Raw genomic sequence first — 22,664 nt, forward strand, 5'->3', positions numbered from 1 at the left:
CCGAGGAACAAATAAGGCCAATCCGGATATTGGTGATAAATCTATCAATCAGTTTTGGACAGGGTCCGGTTAAGGCTTGATAAAATGAGGGAAGGCGTTCATATGAGGAAAAAGCTTTTTTATATATTTTATTTTGCCACATATTTCCGTTTCACTTTAGTTTCACACCGAGTACGATGAATATCCAATTGTTTCAAACCATCCGAAATATAACCTTCACCTCACCAATTAGCAGAACTCGCATTTCATCGTTTAAGTTTGTAAATATAAAGTAATAAGAGAGAATCTAATCAGGTGAATATGGTGTATGAGGGAATAAATCGTACCCACTTCGTCCAATTTTTTTATAACAACGCTAGATGAATCGGAAATCGTTTTATCGTGATGAAACAAAACTGATTCCTTCAAGAAATGTGGCCATTTCTACACCATTGGCATGAAAAAATATCAGCAAATGAATTGGTCATTTTTCTAAATCCCAAAACTTTTTGTCGTGACGTTATTGGTCAGAAAAGTGCAGCTTGCAAAAACAATAACATCACTCATTTTAAAAGAATTGTTTTTTCTCGAAACTTCTTTGATGTGTGGTCCTCAATAATGTAAGGTTCATCTAAATAAAATATAAATCTTCTTTGGTTTTTCATTTCTTTTATAGTCCATTCTACAATAACGTTTCTTTTATTAAAATATACTTTCTGGAATGCCAGCGGAAACTTATTTGTTATAAAAGTTTCCGCTTCATTATCGCCTTGAACAGTTTGTCTACTGCCGGAAATTCCTTTCTAAAGAAGAACGCGTGTACTTTCCTTCCTTCTCTAAATAATTTTCTATTTGAAATGTTGTTTACCTGGAGCTTTATTTGCTGTTTGAAACTCGCTACATTTTTCGTCTTCAATAACTCTGTAGATCGTAGATTTCTCAACAACAAGAGTAGTACCAACTAATTTCACAGTGTTTTCAACAATTTTACGTAAATGTTTGTCTGTAAACGATTTAAAATGATTTAATATTAATGTTTTTTCATTATCTGTTGAATGATCGATTTTTCAACGTTTACGCTGTTGCACACTGCACCTTGTAAGTTTCAACTTGACTAAACCGTAAAGAATACATAACTTGGACCTACTTACTATATAGACAAAACTAAAATCGTATTTTCGGTCAAATTTGTCGAGAAGATTTTCTTGGAATTTCTTACTTTTATTGGCAAATAGATCTTGAGATACGGCTATGTAATCTTTAATACATAGAACTATTGACCAGATCAAATTTTTTTCTATGGTTATGTACAGCTTATGATTGAAAAAGACCACTAAAAGTCCAAAGAGTTGTTTTAGCTCAGGTAAATTTATTAAACTTTTAGATTATTCTGTCATAATATTAAAAATTTTATAATCACTTCGAGCCACAACAGGAATAATCGTTGAGCAAAATTGGAGGTATTTCCAATCTCGGTATCTAACAATTAGGTCAACATATTCTCATTTTTGTATTCATTTCCTACGATTTTTGCAACGACAGACTCTTATAGTCAAACGGGGACAAATTAAATACGTAATAGAATCCCTTGAGGTTTCAGGGTGTAACTACAACGTAGCATTAGACCTTCTCAAATCTCGATTTGATAATAAAAGGCTCATTAAACGGTCTCACATCGCTTCTCTTTTTAATATTCTGGTACTTAGAAAAAGTCTTGTTATTCTAGACGAAGTAAACAAACACTTTCTGCAGTAAAAAACAAATCAGTTGATACTTGGGACTCTATTTTTTTATAACTGATATCCAAGAAACTTGATACGATCGCGAAACGCTATTGGGGAAAATGCGAAGTTAGAGAACGAACCGAAAATAACACATTTTATGGTCTAATATTCATAGTTCTTCCAATATCATTTGCTTCAGACAGTTATGCGAGGAACAATATTTATTTCATAAAAATAATGTTTACTCTCTGTATAAAATCCGGTAAACCTCTAACAAAACGTCAGTCCACGTGGATTTCATCGATATGTGTCAAAATTCATCATCTCCACTGTTTAAAAATGAAAATATCGAATCGTAAACATAAATGCATTTCTATTGGCCGAAGCTATCGGAAGGCGTATGTTCACAATTACTCCGAAATATTCCAGCGATAAACAGTGTCGTCGCTTGGTGAGATTCATTTAATTCATAAATTTCTTTAAATAAATAGAAATATGGCGTTCTTTAGAATAAAGACGATGAAAGACGATGAAATTGAAAAGTATAGTGAGAATAAAGACAGGTATGAACTTAATAATAAAGATTTAGATATACAAACACAGTTATTCTAAATATATTTGAATGTTTAAAAAAGGAAAATAATAAGAATTGTTGGATTAACTGGAGTAAATAAATTTTTCATTTATCGTAGTCACGAAAGGGATTTCTGTGGATCATTCAAAGAAACGAAAAACATGTTAAGAAAAACTGAAATCAGTTGACAAAGCTACTCAAGATTTTATACGTAGGACAATTTATAGTTTATTTTAAGGAGAACAGGGCTGCTCACAACCTCTTTACAATCCATCATAATTCAATCAAATGATGACTTTAGTTCAGTCGATTCTTACTACCGTTATTATTTATAAAGATTCTTTGGGATTGAAATGTTTTTTTTTTTTCTTAAGTTTTATTTGCAATTCACGTCTGGTACCCTGTTTAAACCAAACTCCCTTACATACAGGTACATTTTACTCGTCTATTCACGTTTTATAATTTAATATCCAGTTGTAGCAAGTTGACGAGGTATAATAATGATTTTTTTTTAAGTTCCAAGTAGGACTAAAAAATCCACCTGGGCAACCATAGACAAATCTTTTATAAGTAAGTTAAAGAAGATACAGGGGCAACAGATCGATATAAGGTGTTTTTGATGTGTCCGTAAAATGAAAAAAAGACAAAAAAACATAATTGTGGGAATTTTGAAAACGTGGTTGCAACAAACAAGAATAGGCAGAATTTGTAAACGAAAAGTAACTCTTGGCACCTATAGAACTTCAGGCACAATTATGTCTGCCTATTAAACAGCTGACGATAAAATGAGCTGATTTTATTACCATACTTTCAAGTAACGTGTACATAAAAATTATTTACCATTTTTTCTTACCTAGATTCTAATTTAATCCGAATTACATTTACAAGAGCAGTTATTTTGAATACTTCCATATGTACCACGTCAAGTTTTATGATACTTAAATAGATTGACATACTTAGAGTAGAGTATTTGAATATTCTATACAGAAAAATATGCATTTTTAGATTTATTCATGTGTGTTTCTAAGGTTTTCCCTATTTCCTTCCATTCTTATAAAATGATGCTAAGTTGAACGTTCTCGATTTGTGCGAGCCATATAAAAATCTAAATAAACTTATTAGTGATGATAAAAAAACGAAAGGCTTCAAAAATGCTGGTGAACCAAATTTAAAACAGTAGTGATCATGAAGACTATAGTTTCTGTCTCAAAGTATGGGATTCAACGATAAAAAACTGAAGAGACTAAGAAGATTTAGATTCTTTGGAAGAGCGAAGGTTTATTTGATGGTACGATGGCCGATGCTGGTAAGTATTACTAAACTATACGAGAAATTTTTATTTAACCTATGTTATGGAGGGTAGAGGTGTATGAAAATTAGTCCATCGAAATTGTTGGATAAGGATAATGCCATCATAGCATCAGAGTAAATTTTATTTCAATTCATCTACAACTGATACATTTATACCATAAACTTTGTCTACATCAGCGACATTTTGGAAGGTTTTTGAACTGTTATTTATCGTATACAGCAGGGTACTTCTTCAACCTTTCTCCCATATGAGATACTCATTCTTACCTCTACCTTCTATACTTCATGTGAAGTAATGTTTTGATTCACATCAAAAGTGTTGGTTATAGAATATTTTAGTATAACTGAGTTCTAATTATAACGGATTTTCATCTTATTATCAATGTTTCTACATTGTTTTCAGTAAAGTGACAGTCAACTCTTTCTTTAAATGAAGTGCTGATATATCGTGACATTTATTTATACAAACGAGCAGATCACTGGTTTATATGATGCGAGGTATTCCAAGCATCCAATACCGGTAACCTTGGGCATATCTAGATCATTTGTTGAACGAATCTGATCTCTAAATCAACAGACTACGTAATGGACGTTGTATTTGGTTATAAAGTAAACTACAGGACTTGACAGACGTTGTACTGTACACACATCTTGAATTAAAAATTCGATATTTTTATGTATAAGCTTCAACTTTCTGAATCGTTTTAATGGAGTCTGTCGGATTCGATGTAAAACGTTCGAAGATCCACAACAATTTATTAATAAAAATTAATGGAATAAACATTTGAAATGAATTTTGAATCTGAACGGTTTAGTCGTTTAAGAGGAATGTAGGTACATACACACGCACAGAAGATTTATATTTATAATAATGCACCTAGATAAGACATGGCATAAGGCAGCTATTTTTTCTTGACTTGGTTTATGGCTGGTACAATGTTTATCAGATAAAGTAAGATTGATGAGAAATTTATTGCTTTTTGTTGGTTTTTAGGTAATTTATTTTATCTAATTCCGCTATCAAATATGACACTTTAAGTCACTCACTAACATTAGGAGAGTAGTTATGTAAAAACTGTACGTAATTGTTTAACTCAAAGGTTAATTTATTAATTACCAGAAAAAACTGACAATTAATTCAGTATTTTAATTCAATAGCATTTTAATATTAATAAAGAATGGAAACAACATTCTTAAAGATATTTACATGTATGACAAGGGGTTGAGCCAGAATATTTTCTAAAATTCTTCTCTTATTTTCTAATCAACGCTTAAAATAGCCTTCAGCGACACTGTTGGATTTTGGATCTAATTTTCAGAATGTCCGCTCCTGAGTCTGCCAGGAGAGACGCTGACGAGCATCTGAAACAATGTCCTGTGTATCCTGTGTACTTTAGTTAGACCCAGGTACTGAGCATTCTTTGCGGGTAATTTATTTATGCCCACGGATTGTATGCCACATTTTCCATTATAATTTAGCACAAAAAATCTTTTCTGGAGTTGTAATTCTAGAATCCCCATTATCGGTGCGACCTAAGGTACAGATTTATTCAATAATAACTTATAAACATATCGTAAATTTAATAGAAAATAGAAATATTTCGTCTTTGGCCTCTTTTATAAATCTTTCCACATTTGCGTGACCATCTCTTCTGCCAAGGCAAAAACATAATGTACTTTTTGACATCGTCAATGCGCACGGTGAGTCCAGATCTCAACATTAAATATGTAGTCTACAAAGTCGACGCCCCTAATGGTATTGAATTTTCAAAATAAACAAGTATCAAGTTTTCTTGGACGTTCTTTATATTTTTCAGATCGAACCATTTTCAAACTATTAGTAGGCCATAGCGTATCTACTTCTTGAACTCAAGTTTTGAACTACCAGCATTCGCAGACTCTCTTACTTCAAATGGAATGACTGATTCGCTATCTCCAGACATTTCAAGTAATTATTTCTAGCTTATTTTGACTTATTTTGAAAAATCCCAAGCGCTGAAAACAAAACTTGACTTGATTCTTTGCAGTATTCGCTGCAAATTGTGTGAATGAGATTTGTGATTCCATTCCTAACCAAGATAATGTTTTTGAGATACCTCTCAAACCCCTTCAAAATTTTTGAGGTCTTCCACTTCTTTCCTTTTTCATGTAATTGCCTGCCTCACGATTTAAAAATTTTTTGATCCCTCCTTTGGAGCGAGCAATTTGTCTTTAGCTCATCCTCTTTTTAAGCCCATAATTCTTTTTTGCTCAATTTCCGTAAGTTGAATTCCACGCGCCATTATTTTGAGAAGAAGGCCAGTTTATACGAATCGTCAGGGTATGAAAATTAAACACATGTACTCTCTCTCCAACATTTAGAAGAAAATTGAGGAGGTGATAATCCTTTAATTCAACTGACCATAGAAAATAAACATCGAATTTGTAATTATTCACAAGTCAAACTTGATCATCAAATAGATGAAAGGCCATTCAAAGTTTCTTGTCAATATAATAACATAAAAACGGCTCTTGAAACAAAATAGTGGAATTAAGTCATTCTATAAGTTGAGTTTATACTTTTCACAGTATTTTGAAATGTCTGCGCAATAAAATAATCAAGCAATAGATAGTTCATGGTTAAATATTGTTCGATTCCTCCAACGCCGCTGTGACCAACCATTTGAAGTCTGAGGTAGGTTGACACAATTGTAAATTGCTGTCGTAATAATGAGTTTTCAATTGCATTCCATGAACATTACCTTAATCGTTACATATAGAATATATAAGAGTGTAATATCGTTCCATTATTCTGCATCAGAACATTGCGGTACTCTCTTGATAGGTTGCAGCTTCGCGGAGAACATTGAGTGGCCGTTAAAAACCTGGTTCTCTCCAGATCCTTTGTCCATTATATTCCCATTTTGGTTTCATTCGTAATAAAACTTGTCTCCATTTACTATGCTCTAGAAAACGGACAGCACGAGAAGTTACCAGTAATGTTTTAGCACCTAAATTTGTGATATGGAATTGTTTTACAACTCTGGTGAGTACTTGGACATTCGCACAAAAGACAGTTGCCATAGAAGTCCAGAAAAAATAGCTTCTTCATGCCAAGGAAGGTCTGTTTTCTTAATAGGTGTTGTTGAAGGTGACCTTAATGATCGATAAAATATATTCAACACTCACTTATTTTGCTTTTAAAATGAACTAAGTTATTGTTATTTATTTGTTCAAAAAACTGTTTCTACATAAATGCTCAACATAGTTCGATTAATTGTTTACTGAAAACTGTTTTAGCTTTTGTAAAGTTTCTTATGCTAAATATGCCAAATAAATCTTTATAAAATGTAAAACTGGTTTTCAATTCCTAATGTTACAAGTTGCCCCAAGCCTGTTACAACACTCGTCAGTTTTTTTAAAGCCGTTTATACCAAAAATCGTTACAGGTTTGATAAAAAGTTTATTTGATCGATAGTTGAATAGTTCTAAATTGAAATAGTACTGCTAGATTTCATAAATACGAAACAAAGGGACAAATTGTTACAAGTGGCCCCCTCTCCCTTATAAATCTTCTGTGAATGTGTATGTGCTTAAATATGTATCATGATACAATTCGGTCCATAATTATGTGATAAATTCAATTTTAGCTTTACTATGTACTATGTGAAAAAAACCTGAAACAGCTCGATTTTTAATCTTAAGTTGACAATTTATCGTTTGAAAATATTATACCCTGCCAGCACTCCCTCTGAATTATAAGCACTCCCTCAAAAAATTTTAATAAGAAAGGGGGTTTTGTGGTAGTCTCTGCTGCTCAGCAAAATAAAGTTTTCCAAATTTGGTGCAATAATAACTGAGAAAATTAATTTTTAATTTCTAAAATTTCTCTCTTTAAATAGAAGTGTAGGCGCCATGCTTATCTTCTCTTCATTATTCCAATTTTATGCATAACTATAGTCAAGTTTGACATCATAGCTATTTGTAGCGAATATTATTTGAGTTGAATTTCCCTTTGATTCATTAACGTTGAATTCCGTCTGTCATGCACTAAGTTTTATGTTCAACGATCTTTTTGTTTGATTCTACAAATGATGCTTCCACGAATAGCCAATGTTGTTTTCAATTTTCTAAATTTTCTCGGGATTTAATGACGAACCTTTCTAAATTTGCGGGTTTTTTTCGAGTTTTTCTCCTATTCAAATTTCTCTACATAGTTTATCGATTTCGCTGGAACATAGCAATAAAAGGATTACGATCCCAAGACACATCCGATTCCGGGAAAGCTCTTACCTCAATCTACAACACTTAATTATTTATAAGTTTCCAGAAGCGAACAACAAATAACACAAGATTAATAAGTTTCGAAATGAAGGAATTTTTGCGAATTATTAATGATATCAAAAGATTTATGAGAAAGGTGAGTCTGAAAATTATGATGAAACGTTTTTTAAATTAAATTAATTATCGTGATTTATGAAATTCTAATTAAAAGTTAATTGGCTATGTATAGATTAGTTTTTCGAAATAAATTGAGAGAAGAAAATTATACAAAATAACAAATCTCTGTCTGAACTTTATCAAAATACCAATTTGTTTACAGTCATTTAATGAACCAAAATAAAGTTAGTATGTAATCTCTACGTCAACAATTCAAGCCTTTTAAGAGTGGATGTAATAGAGTATTATCTACCAAGACAACTGGGAGAAAATACGCAAATCCTTCATCTCACTAAACTTGTGATCTTTGTTTAATATATATTTCAAGTTCTCGATTAAATATGTATTCATCATCAGGGACTGAGACATTGAACAGTACTCACTTTAAGTAAACGAAAATTACCTGGGGTATAATACATTTTTCATAAAAATATAAATTCGTTACGCTTAACAAACAACCTTTAAAATGGAGTTTGTTGATCTGGTTGCTATCCAATTGATTTTTTTAAATTTGAGGTTATAGTGGTTTAGGTCGTTATGGATGAATTTTCATCGAATTGGTTTTCTCAAAATCTAAAAGATATATCGTAGGTTGATAGACAAGTTGGGACTTTAGCTAAAATTCGGATTATAGAATATCTGTTGAAAAAGGCCAAATTGTTTAATAGAAAGATAATCGCGGTATATGGGATAAAGAAAAGTTACACAAAATAAAGCAAATTTTACAATTTTACTCGCTGGTCTTCCAGACAGAGAAGCTGGACCCAAAGCTTACTATCATTATGTGAATAGCTATAAACTATTGCAAATCGAAAATGAATGTCACGTAGCCGTAAAAAGAAAAAAAAAACAAACAGATGCTGTTACTTACTATGTACTTGTAGAAGATTATTATGAGAAAATTTTAGCTCATACTCAGACTGGTTAGGTTAGGTTAGGTTAGGTAAACAATGTGGAACAAACCGGTGTTCTTGTTTTAAAAATAAAATAAAATGTAAATGACAATGTCACCAAGCCTCCACGTGTTGTAATAAATGATTGATTGACATGCAAAAAATAAATAAATAAGACTTCTTTTATCCTATTTTTTTATCTTATTCTGTAAACCCAAGAGTCTGTTATCCGAATTTTAGCTAAAATCCCAGGAGAATAGACAAACGCTCGGTCATTATTCGACGAATAATCCATTGTACGGCATTCAGCTAATACTCCAGGAGAATAGGCATGCGTGGTGCGCCATCAGCCAATTACCTATTATCCTGGGATATTAGCTAAAATCCCAACTTGTCTATCGACCTACGACATATACATTACACTGAGCTTATTTAAAACAGTTTTTTCATTATAACACTTTTGAGCAATAAATGTCGTTGCCATTGTTTCTAAAAACAGGCAGTTTTGTAGTTACTTGATCGCCACAGCTCCGCAACAACAACGTTCATATACTAATTGGCAAACGAACTAGGTTCACGGTGAAATTTTTTATGCTTCGGCTCCAACTTTAAAACCATTATTAAGAGAGAGCTAGATGGTTATTCGTTCATTGATACAAAGTGATCCCATTTCGTGTTTTCCTTCTGTCTACTGAACGCAACGAATCACCCCTATTTTGGTTGATTCCAACGCTTACCTCTTACGCCGACTCCGGAGATTAATGTAAATAAAGACTAACCCCAATCGGGAGTACAGGGTGAAAAATGAACGACATCTTCTGGATCACTGAGTTCATAATTTGATATTTCATGGTTCGTTAACGCAGTTTTATTTTTTTTATCGTATTGATGATCTTTTAGTCTATTTTCTGAATATTAAGAGGTCTGCCCTATGTAGACAGCGTCACAATTAGTATAAGGCACTTGATATATAATATTAATTCTTTTGTTTTTTGGTGTTTTTCAATTTAGTGAAATATTTGGATAACGTATTATGTCCTCTATGACTTATACTAATATCATATTTATTAAAATAATTCGATAATTGTTGGGAAAGTTTTATGTGTTGATGTTTGACAATGCAATCAACTACACTCAACTAATTTTTAGATGTTTAACGTAATTTTGGTTTCTATCAACCTAGTCCTCGCGTTTTTTCCATTGGACTTTTTATGAGCTTCGGGGTTAATAACTACAAAAAGCCTCAATATATATTGAAATCTCACCACCAAGGAAATAATAGTCGCAATAAATGAAAACACGATCACTTCTGATTTTGATTCTTCAAAATAAACCAACAAATTATTTTCATGATAAGAATTAGCTTCTTTTTTCGGTGTTGTGTATGTTTTAAAGCTTGAGCTATTTACCTGACAATTTGATTGAATTGGTCTTTATCTGTTGCTACTCAGAATAGTTATTCTACAACCAATCCAGTTCAATGTCTAATATTTCGAAGTCACGATAACTTTTGCGAGTTATCAATCTTCTGCCCTCAACCTTTAATTGAATGATCAGAAGAGGGATGTGATAAATGATACCTCTCATTATATCACCAAAATAACTGACCTTTTCTTGTTTTTATGAGTATCAGCTGTCTGAGTATCTCAAAAAGAAATAACTGCTTCTGCAGCAAGAAGTTGCAGTGGAAGAAATGAAGAAAATTTGTCTGATAAATATAATCTAGTGAAATTTTTGATAAGGAGGTACCAATATTATTTTTCTGTGTCTTTCAACCCTGTATAGAGACCTTCAACGCATCCATTTTCGTATAAACTATAGTAGAAACTACCTCCTTTCAGAAATATGGTTATTGTTATGACTGTTATAATTGTCTATGTCATGGCTTTATATAGTTCTACGTAGCTACAGATAACCACTACTATTCATTCACGAAATTCATCTTCTTTGTCTACCCCTATCAATGTGAAACTACTTCGAACAATAGTATCTAAAGGAGGGTTCACGTTAAGGATGTAATATTATACTGTGAGACTCCGAAGGCGAAAAAAATCCTTTGTGTTCTCGAAATATACCGTCAGAAGTTATGAATTTGCTACTTGAACAATTGAATTTTCACCACACTTTATTCAACTCACTCTCTTAGTTTATCTGTTTGTATGTAAAATTTTCTAGCTTTTAATAAACCTATCGACTTTTGCGTAGTCTCCTACTTGTTCGTTTTTGATAATATACCGGTGATCAATAGTAATAAATTAATGAATAAAATAAAATTTCCGAAAAAGTGAGTGTGATGCTGTTTACATAGGGCAGACATCTCCATATTTAGCAAATAGATTAAATAGTCATTAATACGATGAAAACGTTAACAAACTACGGAATATCGAAGAAACATATATTACATTATAAATATTCATAAATTCTTGAAACGTGATCAAATAATTGACTAATCACAATCAGTGCCAGTGGCCAATATATGCCGCTTCTGATGGTATTTTGGCGAAATAGAATGGATGCTAAATGCTGCGCTTGGAGCTTGGGGAATTTGCAGTGATTCTGGCTGAATGACAGCAGAGCTATTCTAGGAATGGTTTAAGTATAGTGGAGCCAAAGTTGAATGACCTGTTTTGTTACTCCTAGATGGGTATAGTACCCACATGCAAAAAATTGATCTCATAAATGAAGCTCGATCCTCTGAACTCATCATTTTATGTTTTCCACACCATACTACTCGCCACCAACAGGTGACTTTGCTTACAAGAGACCGTTCAATACTTAATATGATAAAGAGAGAACAGCTTGGCTTCGTAGCAATCCAGGAATGGTTGTTACGGTGCGGCAAATAGCTGAATTATTTGGGGAAGCTTTCGTTCAAGCGTCTTCAATGTCAACGCCTTAAACGGGTTCCAAAAATACGGTATTTGGTAATATGATAGATCGGATTTCTCGCAAAGTGACTTGCAACCTCAAGTGAAACAATATCTGAAACCTATCCTGTAATATTTTCACCTATTGAGTATAGTAGAGCTGGCTAATATAGCGGATTTACCTATAACTTCTGCTATTGGGACAACTACGATTGGGTACCTGCTGAGGATGAAAAGGAGCCGATCTCAAGATTTAAGCTGACCACTTCTATAGCTAAGAGTTCACCATAAGTTATCCCCTAATTCTAGTTGTTCTAGTTAGACTGATAACAACGAAATAACAACACCAAGTACTCCACAAATATCAAAATTTTCTATAGCCAATCCCCTTAGAAAACGCAACTTCATGGCCATTTGGAAATCGATATAAAGTTAGAAACTAGAAGAGGAAAATTAAGAACTGAGAAAATTTGAAAAAATCTACGATTAACAGAAAGAGGGTGACCAAAAATAAAAAACGATCAAAGATTAACTCGTTAAATGAGAGATGAAGAGTGTGAAGATCGTTATTTCGAGTCAAATGAAGGATGAGCTGCATGTTCCGCATGTGGCAAATGGAGTCACTGTCGCTGTGTTGGGATAGACGATGAAGATGAAGACATAACGTTTACGTGTGAATTTTTTCAGAATGTGGCGATGTGACTTTTTTTATTTTTTCATTACACTTAATTTAATTCTATAACGTATGTTCCTAACTAGACTGAATTATGAAAGACTGATTGCTAAACATGATTATTAAAATGAAAAATATAATACAAACGCGATTTTTTCAGTTCCATTCACTTTCAAACTTTTAGTGTCTCGCACTCACTCTATATATTTATAATTCATTACATAGGGGATTTATGGATTAATATAATTACGAAAATTATCAATGTCAATATAATATTTTGATAAAGACTGAAGTAGATCGAAACGTCAAATGTTACCTGTTATTTTTATTTATTTTCTATGAAAAGACACCTAAAGTCTAGACAAATTATCATGAAATAATATAATAGAAACTAGAGAAAATCATAAAAATATTTATCTTTATTATAAATATTCCATCCTATAAGTTTTTATGTTAATATTCCTTTTCAAATTGTAACCGTAAAGTCTGTCAGAGGTTCAAAGGAAAGATCTCATGTTGTAATGATAACATTTCAGAAAATGTACTTCTTGAATCCACTGCGTCTTCACACTCATTATACATTCATGGAACACGTAGTCAAGCTTTTAAAAGCACAAATAAAGACTACAAGTAAGTTTCCGCCTTCGAGGTATACAACGCCATTTCGAGAGTCTTAGAGAGTAGAAATTGGGATGTTCCCTAATTACCCCCACGAGTAAGATATTTGCAAAATATGTCTTGAGAGCTTATAACCCAGTTCATAACCTTCCACATATTCCCTAATGATTCGAAAGAGATTTGAAAATGTAAGAAGTTGATTCGACATTTATTGTTGACTGATTTAGACAAATTTTTGGTAATTTGAAAAGAAACTACTTCAGTGGCTAATACCGCGAATATCATTAAATTACATCTCTTCCTAAGAAAATAACAAAAATAACAAATAATAATTTAAAATTGGTGATAAAGCTTACCAAAAAAAGCATCTACATTACTTTTCAATGATTTTTATAAAATTTTCAATTCATTTCATATAAATACAGTTCTCATTGTAGTACTATGTGAACAACTGAGAACGGACGTCGGCCATATCACAAAAACGAACTATATTATATTTTCAGAAGAAAAAAAACACGCGGAAGCTATTTTCAAAATTTTAGGTCCACCGCTATAACTCAACTCTTCCGAGTAACCCCACAACTATTTCTAAAAATTGATCTTTTTCTCGACGACTAAGGCGCAATTTTATAACTTAGGGTAAAACTGGAAATAAAACTGAAGTTTAAACTATAGATTTAATTAGAGTTTAAACCAAAAAATATCATTATTATTAACTCCTGGTCTCACGCGAGCAGTTTCTGTTTAAACACTGTGAAAACTTTAGTTTTTTCCTATAAAGAGGCACACCTAGTGTGAAATTTTCAAAAAAACGATTCGATTTGAATGAGTTACAGCCATTTAAAAGAGTAGCCGCTTGGCAGTTAGATACTTGCATTGGCTACGGGACATACCATCGTTTTTCTAGAAATAGCATTTTTCGAATTTTCCATATGATGATCATCCAGTTTTTTTATCTGATCACAAATCGAATTTTGGTAGGCCAAAAACGACAAAAATTTTGGGTAAAATTTAACATTTTTTTTCAACATGCCGTCATTTCGTCAATTTTTGATTTTTTTGTTCGCCCGAGGGTCATCGTACAGACAATATGTTTTAGTTTAACGAGAATTTTTTTTGTTACATTTTATCAACGGAGAAGGCTGCAATCACTCCAGCAGTGGAGGACCTTTTTTTCGGTGCCGCCGGAGATTGCGTGTCATTTCAAAAATATTTTATATTCTATTTCAAAAATTTTACTGTGTATTATATAAATCTGTACCTTGAAACAAAAAGGACCAATGTCTATTTTCGTCAAATGACAGGAAACCCAATTTAAATTTGAGGAATTGGCCATTTTTGCATTTCCAGTAAATAACTTTGGCCGTGACAAAATATTTGAGTTTCAATGATCTAATAATAAGAGGACTTTGGTCCTTTTAACAATTACTATATGTCGCATCCTGAATTCAATTGTGCATTTAACTCAAATTTTGAAATTTTGGACATTGGCCCTTTTTGTTCCAAGGTACAGAAATATACCCTGAAAATTTTAAAACGATTGATTCACTAGTTTTTTTTATTCCCAAAAATTGTCGTTTTTTAGACTGTCACACTAGGTGTGCCCCTAAAGGATCTTTACCAGCTCTAAAACTCAACAGTGACTTAATAGGATCCTCAAATTCGATCAAGTTTCTTGGTCTACATATTAACAGTACCCTTCGATATGGTTTGCCTTTCTGTTTATTATATTACGAATTCTCGGTTTTCGTTCGTTTCCTATCACAGTATTCCATTTAGTAATTAAGTTATTGTTCCTTATTGTTTGTTCTATCTATCCCTCCTTTGTCAAAATCAAATCAATTTCTTTCGTATGAAATTTGATATGAAATTTATCTGTTCTTTGTAGTCAATTGTAGGTAAATAATTTCATGTTAGTGGCAAAGCAAGTTTGGCAAATAATTTTTTGCTCTAAATATCTTTTCTCCGTGTCTTGTTTTCTAGATTTCCTTCTGGAAATCGAAGATAAAAAATATATTACATCGTATATCCGATTAGAAACAGATAATTAAATAGTACTTTTACAGATTGTGTACATATTTCATCTGAAATAGAAAACCAACAGTTTCCAGAATTAATTGATCCTAAGCTCTCTGCAATCCATTTAATTAAAATTATACGTATCGGTTTGTATATCCAGCTCATATTACTAATGGAAATGAATTCCACCTGAGAACTACACGGAACTAATATAGTTAAATTCTAGATAATATTTTTTCCATAAATTTCTATCCATTACATTCGTTTTTTTACGAATAAGTGATCAAACTAATCGAAACGCCAGAAATACGAGTAGAGTATGCAAAAATACATGTTGTTTTACATGTTTTTTCGTAATTTGTAATGAAAATTAATGAAGGATTATATTGGAAAATTTCAAAATTTTTATTAATTCAGATTGTAACAGCTTTATTTGATGACATCAAATTGTTTACCAACTATCACTGCTGAACGTTCAACCAATTACGTAAAACAATTAAAACAGTTTGAAGCTACCTCTAGACTGAATAATTGGTCCAATAAAAAGAAAGCAGTCAACTTAACTATCGCACTGCGGGCAGACACTTTAGATGTACTCCATAAGTAACTTCTCGAAGAAACAGATTACTTCGATCAACTGAAGAAGAGGTTGGATTTAATTAATTGGATATAGAAGACTCTAGAAGACATGTACCAATCTGAGCTGCAAAACAGAAGGCAGGAGCTTAAAAAAACCCTTCAGAAGTATAAAGTAGACATGGTCTGACTTGCCCTATTTGCTTATCTATCCACACCACACAACCTGATGCATGTTTGGGCATCCAAGAATTGCTACTCTTAAAAATGATGTAGCCACGAAGACTTCGGGATATAACAATGATAGAACCATAAAAGAAGATGACGAAAGCAAACTTGACCACATCGTCAACTTGATAAAAGGATTGGTTGACAAAAAGTCGAAAAAGATTATATGTCGGAATTGTGGCAAACTAGGGCATGCACGCATTTCATGTAAGCGTTCCAGTACTTCCACAAACGAAGAACTCCTCACTTGACGTCAATGTAGTATCACAACACACTGTTTGGTCCACTTTTTTGTATTCACTTCTCACTCTCCAGTCTGTATTACGGATACCATCAAATTATTTACTATTACTGCTAAAGCATCTTATATATTTAATTCACATTCTAGATCTTTCCGATTCTTGGGATCTCTAGAATGTTGTTAACAAACAAAAAAGCCTTCTTAGAAATTGTGTCTATAATAAAATAAAACGGTGTAACTTGATGTAAATAGGTCATAAAATACAAATCTTTCAAAAACAAAAAGTCTTGAACATGTCCACCAAACTCTGTATTTAGTACGAGTAAGTGTCTAGCTGGTCTTATGCCAATAGTTTTCATCCATCTTCAAAGAGACTGTCTTTCGAAGATATAATATACCAAGAATAGGTACTGGTAGTTTTGCTGATGGCTGTCTGGCGAGCGAATAAACCACGTTGCACGCGTGACAAAGCTATATCTTACAGTTAGCGCTCGTCATTTCATGTTGATTTTTTTTAACTTCATCACAAGTCTAAAGCGCACAATTTCGACCGATATAACTTTTATAGCAGCTCAACTGTCTGAGCAGATGGAATATTTGAGCTAGGAATTTGCTAATTTTGAGTATCCTCCACAAAAACCTGCTTGTGTCAAGCCACTCATCCTAGAGCTACAGTTGGATCCATTATACCTTCGTAATATATAACTTATTCACCGCATAGCTTCTATTTAGTTTATATGTTCATTTTTATTTTATAACAACTGTTGAATCAACGACTGATCCATCCATTTCATTCAATTAATCCAATCCATTCGATTGATGTATTACAAGGTGCCGTTAGTGGAAATGTTGTGTATTACCTAATGACAAAGTTTTGAACTAAATGCAAATAGAAATATCGAACAGCCATCACTGGTGAATAATTACAAGAAGCAAGGCCATTACACGCCGGCCTGAGGTTGACCAGTGAATGTCGGTCGGACTAACGCATTCGCATTTTCATACATTATTGAAATGTCTGAGTTTATTTCCTGTCTAGAATGTTCTCAACCAGAGGCACACAACAATGTATGCATTTTTTACTTGAGTAAACCAATTATACGTTATAAAGTTAAATTTTGTTATTAAACTTACAGTTTACGTACAGCTTTTATTATATCTACAGTGTGACGAAGGGAATTATCCAAAAATATTAATAACCATTGTAGGCAACGATTATCAGAAAGCCATTTTTATCGAAATCGCTACGAAATAAACACTTTGCATATAAATTATTTCGCCACGTGTCGGTTTTATGCCTATGAGATCGGGTTGCATCTGACGCCATTTTTTTATCATGGTATGCTCCACTTGCTCCGGGCAGCGTCAGTGATGCAAATATATTACTTTATGGGTCAATATGATGTTTATTACGAAGCCTACCAAATATGGAGTCGTAGATAAAAGTGAAATTGCGGTTCAATACTATTCCTAATTAAAAACTGAAATAACGATACATAACGAGACAACAAATTCAAATAAACTAACCAGAAAAAACAACGATACCAAAAGTGTTAAACTCTACAGGTACTTTGTAGTAACTACCATGTACGGCAATTCGAAAGCGGGACAAGCGGGGTTAAGCAAGGTGCAAAAACAAAGCTCTCGAATGGTCAAAGCATTAATCAATTTCGCTAAAGATTTGTTTCCCTACACGGTTAGCTGAAGGCACGAACACGACCACCACTCATACGTGAAAAGTCAGCTTCCTCAATGGTAGTTTCGCGACCTCAACTGAAGCGTGCAAACTCAGCTCCTCCAGTAGCAGTTTTCTTACCCTGGGTATAATCGGATAGCTGAAGGTTCTACCAAGACCACCATTGAGAATTAAAAAGTTAGTTTGCTCAATGACCCACGAAATTTGAAAGCTCGGTGGATGATGAGTCAACCCATAAATACAAACTCACCTCGGATTTCAACCTTAGTGGTCCAGTGCAATCTTTGACGGTTGTTGCAAACACTATTATTTCCTACCTGTCGCAATTCGGTAATTTATATCGGCTTACCTAGGTTTCTCTTACCTAACTTCAGACTGACTGGTACAAAAACCCTTCAAGGGACTTGGTTATACTTTGGACACTTACTCTGCTTCGGATCTTATCTTCGTTGAAGGCTGCGTGGTAAACGGGCTGCTGGCTCCTCGAGAAGTGCCTCTGTTTGACGGCTACAGGTATTCCATTGCTGCCAATTCCGGGATAAATCTACTTACAACGCAAATACACATAGTTTTAACTCGTCGTGGGATACCCTGTATATACATATCGGTTAACAACATTTTTCGACGTCTTCCGATATCTAACCGCCATCATGGCTCTACGTGTATTAATAAAGGCGAGCTATTGGAATAAAAATGGCGGTGCCTTCTGAGACGTCACGCTGCGTCACTGTTAGTTCACTCTTCTCTTTCTTCTTCTCTTTCTTCTTCTCTTTCTTCTTCTCTTTCTTCTTCTCTTTCTTCTTCTCTTTTTCCCTTGTACTGTCCACTTTAGGTCCTGTTTAAGTATTCTGTATATTCTTTCTACAGGACCATACCAGATTAATTGTTTGATTTTGATGACATCGATTACGATCTGTCTGATTCTCTTTATATCCCTTATCCTGACATTTCTTATCCTCAATTTTCGATATTACTTGGTCTCATATTATTCCATTTATCACAAATCACAAATACAGATTATCTGCTCTGTAGATTTCTCTCTTTGATTGCTTTTGTCATTTTTACTTTTAGAGGGAGAATCCTCTTGAACACCCGGCGTCATTATCGGGTAGCGTCGGACTAAAACCTCCCCTGGACTCTCGCACTTTCCAATGATATCTACTCTTGTATTGTTTCGTTGCAAAGGCTGTCTTTCATTGTGTTTAGTTCTTTTTTTCTCTTTTGTCTCTATTAGTGCACAAATCGTTTCCTAAGGGTACTTCCAGGACTCCTCTGATTCTAAGAAGCATTTCATCATGTTGGCAATATTGAGATTTCTTCCACGTTCCTGGATATTCAAGTATATCTGATGTCCACCTGGTATATAGGTATTATTGTCTTAAAGGTATTCCACCTGACGGAACTTTTTTAAAATTTGAATTAGTTTTCACACCTTCAAAAATTTATTAACCACGATATTTGTATCATAAATATACGTGATTTGGTTCATATTAACTCCGTTTCGACTAAGATATCATTTTCCCTAGCTTATTTGACCTTTCTCATAAATTAAAATTCCTTGTTATTCAACTCTCGCACCTTCGCATATTATCACTTATCGATAAATCAATAATTAATTACCTTCATCAGGGAGACATAAACAAGGAAACTAGAGAGGAATTTCCACGCTGAATTTCCGACTTCCGAAAATGTTTCATTAGATCAGGGTAGCCCGTGAATGTATGCTGGCATTAGTTACTTCAGTGCCACTAAATTTCCCAAATTAATAGGCATCCGAACGCGGTTTCGTCCGAAAACGGAATTTTTCTTTGTCGTATATACGTAGGAAAAATGTCTCTGAAGTAAATTTAATTGACGTTTTAATAATTCTTTTCTAATGACTACTGTAAAATATTCTCATTCAAATATAACGAAGTACAAATAAATTAAGTTGATCTATTATCAAAAATCAATAACCAGAGGTTAGCAACTATTAGTGTTTGCTATAAACACCACGAGGAATAGATTATTGCTTTGATTACCATTTCTTGGTATGTCAACCTCTTTAAACCAACCGGAATATTCAATAAACTTAGCTAAAAGTCTAATTTCCAAACTAAAAACATCCGCATGTCCATTAAGGAAGTGGAGGATTACCATTCTCCTTCTATTTAGTGCAGAGCACTCACAGATGAAACTTGGTACTCTTTTATATTATATTATAACTTTTGAGGAAATTGTTTGAACTGAAGCCTAGCCGGGAAGCGTGAACTTCCACTAGACAATAAGGGAACTTATTATTTAGGCCCTAATGAAGTAGGGATGGCTACGTTTCATGTTGTAGGTAAGCCAAGTGAGTTTCGTAGTCCTTTATGTGGCAAGGTATTTCTTTGCACGGCAAGGTATAGTGCATTTAAACTTCTAGTAGCTCAATTATGGAGTCAACCCAAGTTAACAAATTCCCCAAATACATAGACATCTCGTTGAGATATTCGCGGAATTCAGCTAGACATTTTGATTTATCTATTTAAAAGAAAATAAAAACGTTTTTATCCTCGGCATTTATCTGAGGAAGGTAAATATTTTAAAATGTGTTGAGTAGATGCCTTCCCCTAGACATTTCAAAGTTGGGGATCCATGGGTAGGAGCTTGAACTTGTGGATCTAAGCGGAGCTTCGTTATTATAAAATTGAATGGAAAAAATCGAGAATTAAGGAAATTTGTATCATGTTTTCCTTTATTCCGGAGTTGTAATTTAATGTAATTTATGAGTATAATAAAATCTTAATTAATTCCCATCCTAGAATCGCTGAAGTAATTTTAGTACATTATCTGGTGTCGAGATGGGTGATGGAAAAGATAACTGCGACCCAAAGGATCTACTATGTCTACTTTTCGTGCTGTGGTACCATAAATCCTATTCGTTTCGAATGTGACATGGCTACAGTTACCAAAAATATCTAAATGTAATGCCGAAGTCTCCAAGGGAATGTGGATAGAAGCTTCGTCCTTTACATAGCAAAATCAGCACGTTCCAGCCTCTGCTAAACCGGGCATCTTCAGGTATCCCTAAATTGATATAACTTATTCTTCATTTTCAAAAGTATCTTGCTTGTCTCAGCTCCTGCAGATTATTTCATACCTTCATCATTTTCTATTGTCCTGTAATCGATAGAAATACATAGAAGAACTTTTGCCTAACTGATATAACTCGTCCAGGAACTACCAAATTAGTTTGGGTCTTATGACATTGTAGCTTATAGCTTGCAAATATTTCTTGGTAAAAAATAGTTGTTGTTGTTCTGTCCACTGTTTTAGAGATATCCGTGTACCAGGTGGCATGTCAGTTCATTTATAATAAAGTGTATTGATTCTATTTACCCTTACAGTTTTTTTTCGAGGTCCTTAAACTTGTTCTACATTTTATCTCTCTTACTTATATAAACTAATTGTGATAGTGAATGAGAGAACTTATTCAATAAAGATAAAATCTTAAGCAGGTACAAATAGGGACGATAAAAATGAATTAAATGTGGTCATAAACAAAGAGGACTTCAATCTAAATTCATACCTATGTACGCACAATATACAGAACTGTTCGACAAAAAAATTCGTAACGAGATTCAAGTACAACAAACATATTACATCACTCAATAAGTCGGGTGTCTGACACACATATGGCGCTGCCATTGTCAAATCCATGTGACGTTAATGAAGTGTTGGATTGTTTGAAAAACTGCCTCATACGTCGAAGAAAAAACCACTGTTTCACCAATACGATGTGCCGATCCACAAGTCGATGGTGAGGATGATAAAATTGAACGAATTACACTCTGAATTGCTTCCTCATCTACCGTATAGTCCAGATCTGACCCTCAGTGACTACTCGCTATTCACTGATTTCAAAAAAATGCTCGCCTGTAAGAAATTCAGCTCAAATGAAGAACGAATTGCTGAAACTGAAGTCTACTTGTATTGCTCTTGAATGAGATTATATTGAAATCGATTTTTGGAAAAAATTCTTAGTCACACGGCTTATTGAGGTTATGAGGACGAGAATCTATCAATTTTGTTGAAATCAACATATTTTGCTTTTTAATAAATGAATTTGTTGTATTAACAACAGGAAATCGATAAAAAAGAAAGAACAAATTGATAAGGAAAGGAAAAGATCAAATTAAGACAAAACAAGAAGCAGAATTCCGCAAACAAATCGAAAAATGTACTGTTTAGACAAGACAGAAATCTTGAAGTCTTGGACACACCTTTGGAAAAGTATGGCTTAACACAACCATAAACAGTCAGAAACTTTAATTGACGCACCACTACGAAGGCGTTTCGATAGGGGCTTAGTTTTTCAATGAAAAACGTACTTTACTAGTTACACAGTTAATAAAGCAGGTATTCAAAATTTTCAAACCATCTAAAAAAGAATCGTTATGCAAATTACGAGTTTGTCTCTGTCATTACCTCCTCATTGGTGAGAAATAGCTTTCCTCTAAGCACTTTTTTAGTTTGAAAGTAATCGCTTTTTTTGCAATAAATGCGTATCTAAGTATGTTCAGGCTCTCAATCAAAATGTATCAGGAAATCAATATAATACTGGCCAGTTATCGGTTTCCCTTCTATAAATACGGTGTTTACATTCTTGAGAGCACGTTCCATTATTTTTAGGCTATATTGGTGTATCCAAATTTCATCTACTGCGACGTAAGAATAGTAGTAATAGTAGGAAGAGTCATCAGCATTAAGCAAACGTGGCACTCTCCTTGCAAATGCACTAAAATATTACCATTTGAAATAAGAAATTTACTGCATTACCTACCAACCATTTCTTAGATAATTACAGTGAATTATGGACCCCTAC

At 33.4% G+C, this 22,664-nt stretch overlaps 1 protein-coding gene across 35 annotated transcripts in view; it reads left to right on the top strand.

Annotated features, from left to right (window-relative positions):
• Window positions 1-22,664, top strand: part of LOC130899969 (disks large 1 tumor suppressor protein) — a 1,257,949-nt gene that overhangs the window by 902,855 nt on the left and 332,430 nt on the right. For 3 of the 35 annotated variants that reach the window (XM_057810229.1, XM_057810233.1, XM_057810230.1), the window contains exon 2: window positions 3,306-3,583. The exons of the other annotated variants lie outside the window; for them this stretch is intronic. In XM_057810229.1, coding sequence (XP_057666212.1) covers window positions 3,491-3,583 — 93 coding nt within the window. In that variant the 5' untranslated portion in view covers window positions 3,306-3,490. The remainder of the gene's footprint in view (window positions 1-3,305; window positions 3,584-22,664) is intronic. 35 annotated transcript variants of the gene reach the window in all.

This window comes from Diorhabda carinulata, chromosome 12 (genome assembly GCF_026250575.1).
Source record: "Diorhabda carinulata isolate Delta chromosome 12, icDioCari1.1, whole genome shotgun sequence".
Lineage (NCBI taxonomy): Eukaryota > Metazoa > Arthropoda > Insecta > Coleoptera > Chrysomelidae > Diorhabda > Diorhabda carinulata.